Source organism: Geotrypetes seraphini, chromosome 17 (genome assembly GCF_902459505.1).
Source record: "Geotrypetes seraphini chromosome 17, aGeoSer1.1, whole genome shotgun sequence".
Lineage (NCBI taxonomy): Eukaryota > Metazoa > Chordata > Amphibia > Gymnophiona > Dermophiidae > Geotrypetes > Geotrypetes seraphini.
The window spans coordinates 28629626-28645769 of record NC_047100.1 but is presented as its reverse complement, the minus strand read 5'-3'; the positions used below and the strand labels follow the sequence as shown (position 1 = coordinate 28645769).

At 43.2% G+C, this 16144-nt stretch overlaps 1 protein-coding gene across 6 annotated transcripts in view; it reads right to left on the bottom strand.

The window, feature by feature from the left end:
* Nucleotides 1-16125, bottom strand: part of CPNE9 (copine family member 9) — a 151468-nt gene extending 135343 nt beyond the window's left edge. For all 6 annotated transcript variants that reach the window (XM_033926358.1, XM_033926361.1, XM_033926360.1 and 3 more), the window contains exon 1: nucleotides 15802-16125. In XM_033926358.1, the coding sequence (XP_033782249.1) occupies nucleotides 15802-15878 (77 nt within the window). In that variant the 5' untranslated portion in view covers nucleotides 15879-16125. The remainder of the gene's footprint in view (nucleotides 1-15801) is intronic.
* Between the last annotated feature and the right edge of the window lie 19 nt (nucleotides 16126-16144).

Genomic DNA, 16144 nt, shown 5'->3' with positions numbered 1-16144 from the left:
CTGCTGTTCTTGCTCAAGATAACACTTCTTTTTTTTAAATTATTTATTGGTTTTTAATCAAAAACAGTGTCATACAAATGAAAGAACAAAAGATATTCCACATATTACACTATTATCTATACAGGTAACATAAATATCATTCAATAATTTCATTTTCCTGCATATAATAATATCATAATATATATCCTATTATACAATACAAATAAAGAATAAAGTTACCCAAATATCACTATCAATATTTATTCCCCTCCCTCCAACCCCCCACCCCCCTGGATGTGTAAAGATAAATAAACCAAAGAAAAGAAGAGATATGATGAAAATACATTATTATGATTTTACAAATTTAGTCAATGGGCTCCAAATTTTATTAAATACCTCACTAAAACCCCTACATTCTGCGTTAATTTGTTCGTATCTGTATGTAGTGCACACATTCACTCACCAAAATGTATAATTAATTCTATCATGGTTTTTCCAATTACTTGTAATCAGTTGAATGGCTATACCTGTTAGGATCATAAATAGAGGACTCTTATATTTATCTAGAGTGGGTTTCACATGTAAAATTGTTCCACAACTTATAGCCTCATATGACATTTGAATCTAGTACTAAATTGACTTCAACAGCCATGTTGTGTTTCCATATACTTTCTATTTAAGCATTCCCTGTGCCTGTCCCACACATTTTTGAATTCGTTCATGGTTTTACACTCTACCACTTACGGTATCTCGGAAGATGCGGCTAGGCATTAAATATCAATAATAGACTTTAATTAGCCTTTCTTTAATTTACCTCTAAGAGTTTAATTGCTGAGGGAAGACAGTATTGATACATTGAAAAGACTTAATACACCTAAGGCACAACTTTCTTGTATATAATCCTTACATCTCCTGAATTATATTTCACAGTTTGGTGTGCAATAAAGAAACGAACCCCCCCCCCCCCCAATCCAACATGTTCCAAGCATTTGAAATGCAATGACATTTCCTCAGTGTAATTTACTGGGGACTGGACATCCTGTCTCAAAATTACAGTAAGTGGCTCACAGAAGCTCTGATAGGTGGTAATTTAGAAACCTATGTTGGACATCAAAAATAATTTCTAGGGGAAGAAAAGAAGTTACTATTCTAGCAATTTTAGAGTCAGAGCCCGCGAGAAAAAATTTAAAGGACCAACAGCGAGAGCAGGTTTAGACACAAGGTCTCCTTTGGGAAGAATAACCCAAATTGTTGTTACCAGATACTAGGATCCATCTTGGGGTTCAGCACCCAAGAAAAAGATCTGGGTGTCATTGTAGACAATACGCTGAAACTTTCCACCCAATGTGCAACAGCGGCCAAAAAAAGCAAATAAGATGCTAGGAATTATTAGAAAAGGGATGGTCAATAAGACTAAGAATGCTATAATGCCTCTGTATCGCTCTATGGTGCAACCTCACCATGACTGGTTGCGTTATCTCAAAAAAGATATAGCAGAACTAGAAAAGGCTCACAGAAGAGCGACCAAGATGATAAAGGGGATGGAACTCCTCTCGTATGAGGAAAACCTAAAGAGGTTAGGACTCTTCAGCTTGGAGAAGAGATGGCTGAGGGGAGATAGGATTGAAGTCTACAAAATCCTGAGTGGTGTACAATGGGTATTAATGGATTGAATTTTTACTTCCTCAAAAATGACAAATACTAGAGGATTCTCGATAAAATTACAGGGACATAATTTTAAAATCAATAAGGATATATTTTTTTTCAAATAGTTAAGCTCTGAAACGCATTGCCAGAGGATGTGGTAAGAGTGGTTAATGTACCTGGTTAAAAAAAAAAATTTGGACAGAATGGGTGGTAGATGCGTGGAACAGTCTCCAGGAAGAGGTGGTGGAGACAGATTGTGTCTGAATTCAAGAAAGTGTGGGATAGGCACATGGAATCTCTTAAAGAGAGGATGAGATAATGGTTACTGCGGATGGGCAGACTGGATGGGCCATTTGGCCTTTATCTGTCATCATGTTTCTGTGTTTCTAATAGGGTGTCAACTAGCCCAATATCTGGAATATTCTAGGAAGGATGGTGTTGGGTGTTGATGATTGTTGGAAAGATCAAGGGGGTGGTCTAAAGATTAATGGGGGGGCGGGATAAACACAAGACCAAAGTTTCCTAGAGCATCTAATCCCTTGCAATGGCTCTGCTGATACAGAGGGAAGAGAATGGGCAGATTAGCCCCATTGCCACTGGAGGTAAAGGCTGGTGTAAAACCAATCAAAACTACGGAAACAAACAAAGTTCAAAGTCTTGGCTTTTATCTCTTCAAAGCAACTCAAAAACAAGCCACATTTGCATCGAACGGACCAAACATGGACTGTGTTTCGGCAAAACACCTTCCTCAGGGTCCTAGACTATTCTGAACAAATCACGATAATAAATGAATGTGATCATGTGTAGATGTGTGTCCTATCACATGTGTTAAGTGATAAGAGAAAAGGTGTTGGGTCCGTTCATTACATATGTGAATTGTTTTTACGATCTGTTTTTTGGTTGCTTTGAAGAAATAAAAGCGAAGACTTTGAACATTGTTTCACCATTTTTTTCTGTGGAAACTTGGGTCAATTTTTCTTGTTTTTAAAAACCATGCTGGGACCTAGAGCATAACTTCGGGAAGGAGGCAGGCTTAGATGCCACCAGCAAGCTGGATCTTCTTCAGCTTCAGTCAGGGCTTGGCGCACCCTGTAGCCCGAGGCCAACTGCCCTGTTCACAACCTTGCAAACGTAGGCCCATTCTTCAGCCTTATGGTGCCCTCGGCAAACTCAACAAGATTTACTGTCCTCTCCACAGATTAAGCAGTATAACTGATAATTAGTCTGTTCCGTGAGACGCACAAATGGATCAAAGGCTTTGGTAATGCTAATGAATCACTATTCATCAAGGCTGCGGTTTGATGTTCAAAACCTGAGATTTGCACTCTAAAATTTCATTGTGGTGCCTCTGCATTAATTAATCCCGTTTAAATAATGACGTATGTGTGCTATTATCTGTGAGCCATCCCATGATAAAAGCCTCTTGTCTTGGCATCCCTAAGGAAGGGCTGGATCTTTGCCATGAATTACAGCTTCCACCCACGTGTCTGAAACCGCCCCTGCCCTTGGCGATATTTAGGGTATCTAAAATGATTTATCTTCTCCTTTCTTCAGCTCTGGTCATTTTGCTTTATTCTTTTCCAAGACACGAATTTCTACCTGCTCATAAAAGTTTGGTGCAAAATGTTTCCCTTTGAGGCGGACCTTCCAACAAAGTGAAAAATTCTAGGACAAAGTCTAGATTGCATCTCTGAATATCCCTCAGGATTAAGAGACATTTGCATAGAAGAAACCTGGCCCTGGGCATCCTGATGCAGCTGGTTTTAAGAACGGTTTGGACAAGTTCCTGGAGGAAAAGTCCATAGTCTGTTATTGAGAAAGACACGAGGGAAGCCACTGCTTGCCCTGGATCGGCAGCATGGAATATTGCTACTCCTTGGGTTTTGGCCAGGTACTAGTGACCTGGATTGGCCACCGTGAGAATGGGCTAATGGGCTTGATGGACCATTGGTTTGACCCAGTAATGCTATTCTTATGTTTTTAGATTATACGGTGGGAGGAGGAGGAGGAGAAGGAATCCTTTTGTGGAAAATGGTATATCGGGTTGGGAGTTGGGGAATTATTTGCATAGAAATCTCTTCCACGGAATTAAAAACATTTGATCTTAATTACTGATGGAACTCTGGACAGTCATTAAAATAGCTCCGCTTCATAACCTCCTGCTGTTGCCATGGAAGCATTACATTTGTACAAATAGTAAATAAAATTAAACAAACCCTGGCCCAGTCCCTAATTACCGTAATTAACTTTGCACCCCTTGGGCGCTACTGGAATGCAGCCGGAGCTCCCATTGCCCAGATAATGGCACAGCCAGCTACTGGCTCAGGCAAATGCTGAGAAATAATCATGTTCTTTTTTTTTTAAATGATTATTATTTACCTCTTTTAAATCATGTACATCTGTAATGGCCTAGCTGTCAGGACTTTCAATGTCAGAGATAAAAAAACGCAATTATGGCTGCATTCCCCCACTTTTCCTCTCAGAGCTGCGAACGAGGCATTGCTAATGGTTTTCAACAATTTTGCCGGAGAGTTGCTGATTCCTGGTCTTTCCCAGTCATTGATGTTCTGTCTAGAGGGGGGCATGAAACTGGTAGCACTGACAGTTGACAATGTAAGATATGTGGCAGCTCAACTTCAAATGTTTTCTACTGCTGGGATGTCATATTGGAATCAGCTTACTGGCCAAGATTACGTGCAGATCCTTATAGCTTTAAGAAGATGCTGCAAACCAAACTGTTTTGTAGACGCATACTTTTGATTTGTCTTTCCTGAAAATGTTTGGGTATTTTGGGCACATGTAACCTTATATGTTATTGAAGAATCTGTAGGTTTTATTTCTTATCTAGTCTAATCCTTATGTTTGTATACTGCATCATCTCCACGTTCGTAGAGCTCGGCGCGGTTTACAGTAGGAGAAATAGGAAGGAACTACAACAGAGGGTTGGAGGTAGAAGTGTGAAGAAAATTTAGAGGACTTGGGATGCCAAGAGATAAGAGTTTCCTTGATTCCTAAGTTGGAGGGAGACTTACATTTTTTGAGAAAAGCCAGGTTTTCAGATGTTTGCGGAAAACTTGGAGAGAGCTCAAGTTCCGAAGAGGAGAGGTAAGGTTGTTCCAGAGCTCAGTGATTTTGAAGTGGAGGGAGGTCCCTAGCTTTCCTGTGTGGGAAATGCCTTTTAGCGAGGGGAAGGATAGTTTTAATTTGTGGGAGGATCTGGTGGTATTAGGGTTTGAGGAATTCCAAGAAAGAGGGATAAAGGGAGGGAGGATACCATATAGGATTCTTATGTGTTTTGATATTGTTTTTAAGAGTGATACGTATTATTTGTCTTATGGTATTTTTATATGGAAACCGTTGCGACTCCAGCGGTTAATAAAGTTTTAAAAATAAATAAATAATAAAGGTCTAAGATTATGACTACCACTCAAGTGACCCTAGCAAACAGCTTGCCAGGCAGGGGGCAATTTTTTTTTTTCTTTTCCCAGGCAGCCATGCCCACCCAGTTACACATTATGTGATAGGAGGAGGTCCTAGGCTTTACTTTCAGCTATACAAGTACCAGAAGCCATGGGAGGGTAAGTGGAACTGGACCGTCAAGCTTGGATCAAAATCTGACCTTGAATTAGGTTGATGCTATATTAAAAAAAAAAAAAAGAGAACATAAGAACATAAGAAGTTGCCTCCGCTGGGGCAGACCAGAGGTCCATCCTGCCCAGCGGTCCGCTCTCGCGGCGGCCCATCAGGCCTAATTGCCTGAATAGTGTCCCTGACTAATTTTGTAACTGCCTCTAATCCTATCCCTAATACCTACCTCTACTCCTATCTGTACCCCTCAATCCCTTTGTCCTCCATGACATAAGTTTTTTTTAAGACATAAATTTCAGTTTTATACCATAAAATAAAGAATCGGAAAAAGGGAATTAGCGAGACTACAGTAGTTACAAGCTCATAAACAAATAAATTAATTAAAGCATGCTTGAAAAAAACCTCCATAGAGCAGGTAGAAAAAAATACGGTGTTCTTTGATTAATATGGAGAATCTAATCTAATCTTCCATTTGTGAGTCGCACAAACCTATACAAGCTCAAGGCGACAGATCAAAGAGGAAGAGGAAAAAGGAGCGGGGAAGAGGGGTTCGGAGAAGCAAGGGGAGGGGCCTAGGAGGAGGTGGTGGTAGTCGTCAAAGAGGTGAGTCTTCAGTTTTTTCCTGAATGCGGTATAGTTTGTCTCCTTCCTGATTGATTCTGGGAGGCCATTCCAGGCTTTTACACCCAGATAAGTTAGCATAGAGTGGAAGATTCGCTTGTAGTGGAGGGCGACTCTGACTTTTATATTTATATTAAATCTTGTGCCAAGGAAAGTTGGGTACCGAATTTTTGTTTCTTCCGGAAGTTTCTTCTTGATCCTCAAGCTCTAGTAAAACCAGTCCTTAAAAGGGGCTTTGGAGACATGAGCTTTTGTTTGCCATGTCCTCGCCCCTCCTCCAATTAAAAAAAAAAAATCTAGCTCAGATATAGCACAACAGACCTTGAGCAGGGACTACAAACCATGGCTGCAACTCCTAATCCGACCACTAAGCGCGCTGTTCTTTCATGACTGAAGCCCCTCTGCCCCCACACTCTTAACGCTGCTCCACTGTCTTCAGTCCAGGCTGACCCGAGGGCAGAAGCCAGTCCTGGGAATTGAACTTAGGCATCTCCCAGAGCAACTGTACAGCACTGCATTGAGCCGGAAATGTTTTTTTTTTTTTTTACTAACTAAAGAAAACTGGATAATTTTTTGAGAATGAGGGTTTTTGATATGATTGTGCAACATAGCTGGTTGCCATGAAAAAGCAGAAGGATGAACATAACAGAAATGTTCCAAGCATGTTTCATTATTCAATACGTTTATACTGCTTACAAACTAAATTTACTAATTATACATTCACTTCACTTCTTGCATTTTTACTAGGATCATAAGAATAACATTACTGGGTCAGACCAAGGGTTCATCAAGTCCAGTAGCCCGTTCTCATGGTGGCCAATCCAGGTCCCCAGTACCTGGCCAAACCCGAAGAGCAGCAACATTCCATGCCACTAATCCAGGGCAAGCAGCGGCCTCCCCCTTGTCTGTCTCAATAGCGGAGTATGGACTTTTCCTCCGGGAACTTGTCCACTTAACCACTCTTACCACAACCTCTAGCAATGCGTTCCAGAGCTCAACTATTCTCTGAGTGAAAAAATATTTCCTCCTATTGGTTTTAAAAGTATTTCCCTGTAACTTCATTGAGTGTCCTCTAGTCTTTGTAATTTTTGACGGAGTGAAAAATCGATCCACTTGTACCCATTCTACTCCACTCAGGATTTTGTAGACTTCAATCCTATCTCCCCTCAGCCGTCTCTTTTCCAAGGTAAAGAGCCCTAACAGTTTTAGTCTTTCCTCATACGAGAGGAGCTCCATCCCCTTTATAGAGTATGAGCCATGAGCTAAAAATGGTCTTTGGTTGACCTGACTCAGATTGTGTGTACACAAGTACTGTAATTTGTATAACATGAGAGGCGATAATCTCCTGACAAAACAGGAGGATGAAATCTTTTGATGATGATAATAATAATATACTTTTTTGTCAGGAAATTTTTAAGTCCAGATTTTTTTGGGGGGGAAGGGGGGGAATGGTAGAAATCTGCAGGTCAGTTTACCAACCGGGCGATTAATGTAGAAAGCCTGGTGATCGGCCCCACTTGAAACATCTTTTGCCAAAAGGCCCTTTTACGACACGATGGCAACAAGTGGCCTTGGCGTGTCCTCGCATGCCACAACTACATTTTTTTTTCAGCGGCTAGAAAAAAAATAGCTGGATTTCCCATTTTCCGATTTAATGGCCATGTGCTAATCTTGCTCTTTATGCCATCTCTTTCGAAATCCTTCACTAATCAGTGCGCGGTAATGTAGCTGCAATGATTCGCCCAGAAATTCCCACTCCCACCCCTTCCCGACACACCCCTTTGGCTAAAAAAATAATTTTTTTTTTTTTTAGCGCAGGAGTCAGTGGCGGTTAGATCAGCCTGGACACCATCTTGGTGGGCTGAGCCAGCGCCTCTCATATTCTACGCCTTATAAACGACCCCCTAAATGGCCTCCTCTCTTATTTCAATTGAATTTCCTACCCATATACCTTTTGCTCTCAAGTTAGTCTAACCTTATTCGTTTAGCACTGTTTTAAAATTATGTAAAATTTTAGTCTGTGTTTTTACAATTGATGTTTCTTTTTATTTGTAATTCACTTAGAAGTCCAGATAAGCGATTATATCAAATTTTTAATGAACCTTGAAAACTTGAGACTTCGCGCCCCCCCCTCCCCCCACTAGTTCCCCTTTCCTCCCTTCACTGTGCGTGCACCTTCAATTCCCCTTCATTGGAGCAAGCAGCAGCTGGCACCGGCCCTCGGTGCTGCCCTCTGATGTTACTTCTGGGTCCCACCACTAGGAAAGGTTGTCAGATGCTGGCACGGGCAGCAAGTTAACAAAAACGGGTATGGGGGAAGGGAAGGAGTGTGTGTGTGGCATTGGGGGGGGGCGGATAAGAGAGTGAGGGGCAACACACCACCCTGGGCACCTCCCACTCTCGCTACGCCACCGGCAGGAGTAGCGCATGCGCAAATGGCAATTTATCATGAGATGCCTCAGCACGCCCTGCGATATACCATTTTAAAACTGTGGTAAGCTTGACGAGAGGACCTAGGCATGTTTGGGTGTCAGATGCATTATGGGGGCTGTGTTCTAAAGCAGTGGTTGCCAATCCTGTCCTGGGGGATCCCCAGCCAGTCGGGTTCCAAGAAATCTCTAATGAATATGCATGAGAGAGATTTGCAAACCCTTCACTTCCATTCTATGCAAATCTCTCTCATGCATATTCATTAGGGATGTCCTGGAAAGCCGACTGGCTGGTGGTCTAAAGGATCACATTATCACATTAACCTTCAATCCTGGGCCCACACTGTGCAGATGAAACTGAACGAATCCAAAACAAAACTTCTCTGGCTCGGCCCAAAATTGGACCAACTGCCCACCTCCATCCCTCTGTCCCCACTCTGCATCTTGAATACTCAAGTAAAATTCTGGGAGTCATCATTGACTCTACACTTTCCTTCAACGACCACCTCAACTCCCTAAGAAAAAAATGTTTCTTCAGCCTTCACATGCTGAGGAAAGTGAGAACCTGTTTCCATCAAAAACACTTTGCCGTCCTTGTCCAATCCACCATCCTTTCCAGACTGGACTACTGCAACTCTTATCTACCTAAGCCTAACAAAGAAAAACCTTCAAAGACTCCAGCGGATTCAGAATGCCGCTGCTAAGCTTATCTTCGCAAAAAGCAAATTTGACCACGTCTCACCGCTTTTGTCCAAGCTCCACTGGTTTCCGATAATCTCCAGAGTCCACTTCAGATGTGCCTGCCTCACTTTCAAGATCCTACACGACATCCTCCCTCCCTTCATTCCTCTTTCTTGGAACTCCTCTCACCCTAATTCCACCAGATCCACCCAAAAACTGAAACTTTCCTTTCCCTCTCTAAAAGGCGTTTCTCTCATAGGAAAACTAGGTCCTTCCCTCCCTTTCAGAATCCCTGAGCTCTGGAACAACCTTACCTCCCCTCTTAGGAATCTGAGCTCCCTCCAACTCTTCTGTAAACATCTGAAAACCTGGTTATTCTCAAAAATGTAACTCTTCCTCCTTCTCTGATTATTGTAGTCCTCTAAATTTCCTCTTCATCCTTCCCTCCTCTGGAGTTCCTTTCTACCCTAACTCCTGTTAATCATGTCGAACTTTGCGAATGTAGAGATGATGCGGTATACAAACCTAAGGTTTAGTTTAGTTTAGCTTTTTGCACTTTCATGGATTTTTTTTTTTTTCCCCTTCTGGAAATTGTGGACTTGGGTCACAGAAGCCTTGTTAGAAAATTCAGCCAGCAGCTGCCTTTCAGACTCCTTTACTGCCCGATTCTTAAGCCTCTATGTTCATGCATTGCAGCATTTTTTGGGTCAGACTTCTAGAAAGGTTTTTAAGCTGTCTCTGGATATGTGAAGCCGGTCAGTGAAGATTTATGCCTGTAAATTATTCATTTGCTCAGCATCAACAATATGTTGGAGGTGCTGGAGTGACTCAAGGGACAGCACAGGACGGACATCGCCACGCCCATCCCACCGAGATCAACAATCACATGTGTAACTATCTCATGCGCATTTCATTAGAAACCACTGGACCGTGAGCAGTCTACAACAGTCTGGGCTTCTCTGACATCATCCCTCGCCATCTTTCCCTTTAGGGCACTGGTATTGAATATTCTTACTGAATATTATGAAATTTATTTGCATGCATCTTATTGCTGGCCTACAAGTCGGTTCATTCTGCCGCCCCTCAATATCTCTCCTCATACACCTCCCAGAGAACTCCGTTCCTCAGAGAAGTTACTCTTAACTTTACCCTTCTCCTCCACTGCCAATTCCAGACTTCGTTCCTTTTATCTAGCTGCCCCCTATGTCTGGAATAAATTACCCGAGTTTGTCCGTCAAGCCCCTTCCCTTCCCTTTTTTAAAAGCAGACTGAAAACCCACCTTTTTGATATAACTTTCAATCCTTAACCCTACTTCTCTGCCTTCCAACCCAGCCAGCCGATTAAATGGTCCCCTTAACTGTATCCATGACATCCTGTTTGCCTATCTTACCTGATTAGATTGTAAGCTCTTTGGAGCAGGGACTGTCTTCTTCTTTGTGACTCTGTACGTCTGATAATGCTATAGAAATAATTCATAGTAGTAGGGTGAAGAGTTTCAGTCTTTGGGAAGCAGAGCTGAGCTTGTGATGTCATAGTGGCTCATTCCACCAATGCCTAAGCTCCGTCCTCATCTGTGCAAACCTCAAACACTTTCAAATCCTAAGTAGCAACATTCTAGAGCTCAGATTGTGATGTCATAATGCATCGTTCCACCAATGCCTAAACTCCGTCTTCATCTGCACAAGCCTCAAACACTTTAAAATCATAAGTGTTCAAGGATTGTGCGGTGAAGGCAGAGCTTACAGGAATGGGACAGGGACAGTGACAAAACTCACAAGGACAGGATGGGGAAATCGAGTTCCTGTGGGGGTCCCCGTGTCATTCTCTAGTCTGCAGTTTAGCATTTATTGAGAACGTGTATATATTAGTACATAAAAGATGAAGCTTGAAGGACCACTGGAAAGGGAAGTTTTGTGGAGAGGGATTAGAATGAGTTGATAAAGACAAGACTTAGAAAGTTCCATATGTTGAAATCTAACCAGGAAGAAGTACCTGGAAAAGTGGAGGCGGAGGAGATGCTACAGAGTAAAAAAAAGAAAGCTCTAGCTTTCTACCGAGTCCAATTTTTGTATTTCCTTTTAGTGAAAGACTACACTGATGTATAAATAGATAAAACACATTTGCAGGAGAAATTCGTTTAACCTATGGCACAAAGAGGAAGAGGTTGGAGATCTTGAGAGAAGTTTCAAGGAAAGAAAAAAAACAAACCCCCAACAAAAACACAAGATGATGGAGAGAAAGATGAAGGCATTTGAATTTCAAATGTAATAGGATAGAGAAGATTGAAAGGCTTTCTTTGAGGCACGGTGACTCCTATTTCGACTGAATTGATTGCATTCATGGGGCTAGTCCTCTGATACAGAGGAGTTACCCTCCTTCCCATCCTTGGTCCTTTTTTGCAAAAGGTTGAGGCTGAAAAACAAATGTTCACATGAAAGTGGTGGGGCCAGAAAACAATAGTGAGATTGAAGAATGCAGAATATTAGCCGGGAAGCTGGAAACCAGCATTGCAGCAAGAACAGCTAATGAGCAGAATAAGTGTGGAAGGGGGGCAGGGGAGGCGCTTTGGCCATTATATTCTGTTTTCTAAGCACAGAAACAAGGCAAAGTTCATAGAAATATTTGAATTCTCAATGAGTTGAAATCCCTTCAAATCAAATACAGTATTTATCATCATAAGAACAAAGGAATAGCCTTACCGGGTCAGACCAATGGTCCATTAAGCCCAGTAGCCCAATCTAGGTTCCTAGTACCTGGCCAAAACCCAAGGAGTAGCAAAATTCCAGAACCCCAAAGAGTAAAGATTCTAGAACCCCAAAGAGTAACAAAAGATTCTAGAACCCGAAAGAGTATCAAGATTCCAGGAAGAATCTCAAAGAATAGCAAGATTCTGGAACCCCAAAGAGTAGCAACGTTCCATGTTATCGATCCAGGCCAAGCAGTGGCTTCCCCCATTTCTTTCTCAATAACAGACTATGGACTTTTCCTCCAGGAACTTATCCAAACCTTTCTTAAAAGTAGGTCTAGCTACATTTTTGTACACTTCTGACTACTTTGGGTATACTCAGTGGTATAGCGAGGGTGAGAAGCACCCCTCCCCCGCCATAATCACTGCCTCCTCACTGACCCCCATCTTGTCGTGCGCGTGTCCCCTTCCCCCATACCTCTAGCTGTTCGTTGCCATGGGTAACAACATCAACACGCTCCTCACGAGCCCAGCTGGCTCTCCCTCCCAGAAGTGAGGAGCCGAAGCGGGAGAGCCGATGCGGTTGCGAGGAACATGATGAAGTTGTGGCGCTCAGGTCAGGGAACGGAGAGGAGGAGGGGTGCTGACACCCTCATCAACATGGTGCCCAGGGTGGACCTCCCCCTCGATCCCCCCCACCCCGGATGTACCGAAGTTGCCTATGCAAGTTTTTTTTACATGTTTTAGAGATTTAAGACATTCTTGAGCATAAGAGGCAGAAAAAGGAGTAAAGAAAAAAAAAACCTAATATTTATTTATTTGGTTTTATATTCCGTCCTCCCAGGAGCTGAGAATGGGTTACAAGTTTACAAACATAACAAAACATGATAAAATATAACATGACAATCATGGCAGTGTTACACAGCACGACAAGCATTGGACGACAAATTTCCACCAGGTTGTTATTTCTCCCTCATATGACATAGGCAACTTCTTTGACATTCACTCCTATGCAGGCGCCATGTTGGTGGGGGCACCCAGCACCCCGCTCTCCTCTGTGCCCCCTTCCTTTCCCTATACCTCTAGCTGAAGTTGTCGCTCGCGGCGGGCAACGTCCTCTTCGCGACCCCCATCTGCTCTCCCCCACCGACATCACTTCCGGATGCTGCGCGTGGGAAGTGATGTCGGAGGCAGAGCCGACGGAGCAACAACACCAACCTCAGGTACAAGTGAAGGGAAGGCATGCGCGGCAGACAGGAAAGGGGGAGAAGGGGAGAAGGGCCCCCTCCCGCCCCCCCCACCCCCCACCCAGAATGTCTCTCGCCCTCACTATGCTACTGCTCCTATGAATTCCCTGCAGCGAGACATCCAGATTTAGGTAGATTAAAATTATTTCCACTACACCAAGTACTGCTTCTCTGCTGGCAAAAGAAACTTCATGGAAAATCGAACGTACTCTGTCCTAAGATAGAAAAACACAGGCGGCTCCTTCTGCTCATCGGTTTTATGGAGTAGTTTCCGTCAATTGTCCCTTCACAAGCCTTAGATAGGTCGTCTTATGCTTATAAAACGAGCTTTATCCAGATTCAAGAGGAAAGACTGCTTCCAAAAGGCCTCTCCACAAGACCCAGGAAATCCTCTTCCCTTCACGCGACATCCTGGTGTGTATTTTAATAATAATGATAACTTTACTCTTTTATACCGCCATAACCAAAAGTTCTAGGCGGTTTACACTAAAAAGAGCTGGACAATCGGCAAAATACAATAATACAAATATTTGTAAAATAGAATTTCAATAATAAAACTCACTAAGTAATAAACTTATTGAACAAAGGGGTCTTAATTAATTTCCGAAAACTGCAATAGGATAACATTGCTTGCTTAATACATTTACCTAACCAAGATTGTTGCTAGGGTCCTATCTAAGAAGGTCTTATATCTACACCCATTAATTTTGGGATAAGCAAATAAGTAGAAGTTTCTAGTTTCTCTTGATGGTCTATGCAACACAAAATGAGGAAAATCCCGATATCAGCTTAAAGCAGATACCGGAACCTTTGAATAAAAATGAGCTTTGCTTGACACTCTACAATAAGGAAGGATAGACCACTAGGTACCTAGGCAAAATGATAGGTCTATGGCTTCAGAAAAGGAGGACGGAAGTAAAGCCCCGATGCCTCAATCCGCCCTCCTTTTTCTGGAGCCATATGGTAACCCTATTTCATGCAGAGAGCAGCCTCGCTGCCCGTCTCTTGAAGCTGAACCCGTGTGGACTCAGGTGAGCGGACTGTATCTATGGAGCTGCTGGAAGCCGGTTTGCAATGGGCATTAAAATGCAGCACGTGTGGAGGGGGGGGGGGGGGGGGAGCATCCATTCCTTAACCTTCGTCTGCATTTTTTTTAAAAGAGTCTCAACAGTTTGCTAAATAAAACTGGTCGTGTCCAGACCTTTGTGAAATTCAATGGCTTTTACCGTTGCTCTCGTATCCTCTGGACGGCTGGTCGTTCTGAACTGTTATTTTCCCATAATTATTGTAGTTCTAGCCCAGTCTCTTTTGTTATCAAGTTAGTCCTTGTCCGATTCTGTCTAGATTTTAACCTGCAATTTAATGACTATGTTTTTGTTTTTTTAATTATGTACGTCGCTTTGAAGTTTTATAGGTGATATTATCAAATTTCAAATCAACCTGAAAGCCGAGGTTTCCTACACATGTAACATTCCTTCCTGCCCCTTCGTTCCACTTATAACCTAATGATTTTCTTCAGTCTGCGAGACCCCACTGATACGGGATGCATCACATCTGCTTACGGTTTAGGAGCAATGGGGGGCATCCGCTCCCCTGAACACATTATTTTTAGGTCTCCACAAGGGTTTCTGGGTAGCCGTTTATTTCCAGCCTTCACTTTTCCGGCTACTTAGCAAATAGTTCCGGAACCGATATTAGACTCCTTTCGACAAAGGTGGCAAGGCTGCATCCTCGGCTACCTTTATTTCAGGTACCGCTTGAATTAATTACAATCAAAACCTATATTAAAAAAAAAACTTATTGGGCCAGAGACGCCTACAGGGAAACAAAATGATCGATTATCTCTGCCACTGCAACTCCCAGAAAATGAAGAAAGAGTCAAAAAAATATCTCAAGGAAAGAGAATGATATCAGAAGATGTATAATGGGGCGTGAAAGTCTTCAATGGATATATCCAAAAACGCTACTCGCAAAGGATTGGAAAAGTATATCGATACCAGCTTTACAGATGATAGGATAGCTTCGAGACACAGAGGGGCAAAAAAAAAAAAAAAGGAGAGAAAACCCTCCAACCACCTCAGCGCCGAGTTCAATCAAGCCCGAGAGGGTCTTTGAGGAATGCCCTTTTCCGAGAGAAATATACCGTCCATCGCTGTTCCTTTAGCCAAGGACGGCGGATTATATTGTTGGCAGAGTAACGAAACGTGCCATGTCGAAACCAAGTTTGAGCTAAGTTATTTTTTGCACCTATTTACCATTTGAAAAATGTCGAAAAATCGGCTTAAAAAGGACAAAGGATTAAGCGATGGTTGGGTGGCCAGTTGGTTGGAGGGTTCTCTCTCCATGACTCGGAGCTACTTTTCCATTCCTTTGTGGGTAGTTTTTGTTTTTTTTTAGGAAAATGATTTCAGAAGGATAAATTCTGGTGTACACCTGTAAATTCCCTTTGGGGGGGGGGGCTACTTTTTGAGTCTATATTGCATTCTTTATAAACAAAAGACCGGATTTGCTCATGCCACTAAGACGACTGGAACAGACGATTCCAGATTTCCGAGCTTGCCAAATCTTAACGCACCCTACACGCTTAGAATAGGGAAGCGCGTTATTAACATATTTCTTTTTGTAAAAAGAGACATCTTCGGTCCTCACGGGAACAGCTTTCATTATATCTTGGCAGACCGAGAAGTCGGTCGAGTTTGCAGCTTTGTCGCTGGAGTCCGCGTAACACTTTTCGCGCTAACCCCCCCCCCCTTAGCGCGGCTTCTTCGCCCTGCCCTTAGATCCCAGAAGCCGCTTGCTGGGATGATGGAGGGGAGGAGGTCGGGGGGGGCTCCCGCTGCAACTTTTCTCCGCGCACCTGTAGAATAGCGCTACGCGGAGCGCTGTTAACGCGCAGCTCCCCCCGCCCCGCTAAACTCTTACCTGCAGGACGCCGTGATCTCGATTTTGGTGGCGGGGACGGTGGAGTGAACCGGATCGAAGTCCCCTATCGACGCCATCCTTCCGCTCCCGATTTCTGCCACTCGATTAGGTGGAGAAGGGCAGCATTTGCCCAGGTGACATCAGCGCAGGCTGGAGCTGAATCGGAAAATGGGCAGCGTCCATTCGGGGTGGGGGGAACCCCCAGTTCGACCTGCTGGTGCCTCGCTGGTCGCTCACACTGGGCCAGCTCCGTTGCTCATCTCTCTGTCTCTCCTCCTCTCCACCCCCCCCCCCCGACCAACCGAATCCGCCGCTGGAAAAGGGTCTCTTTGCATTAGAGAAA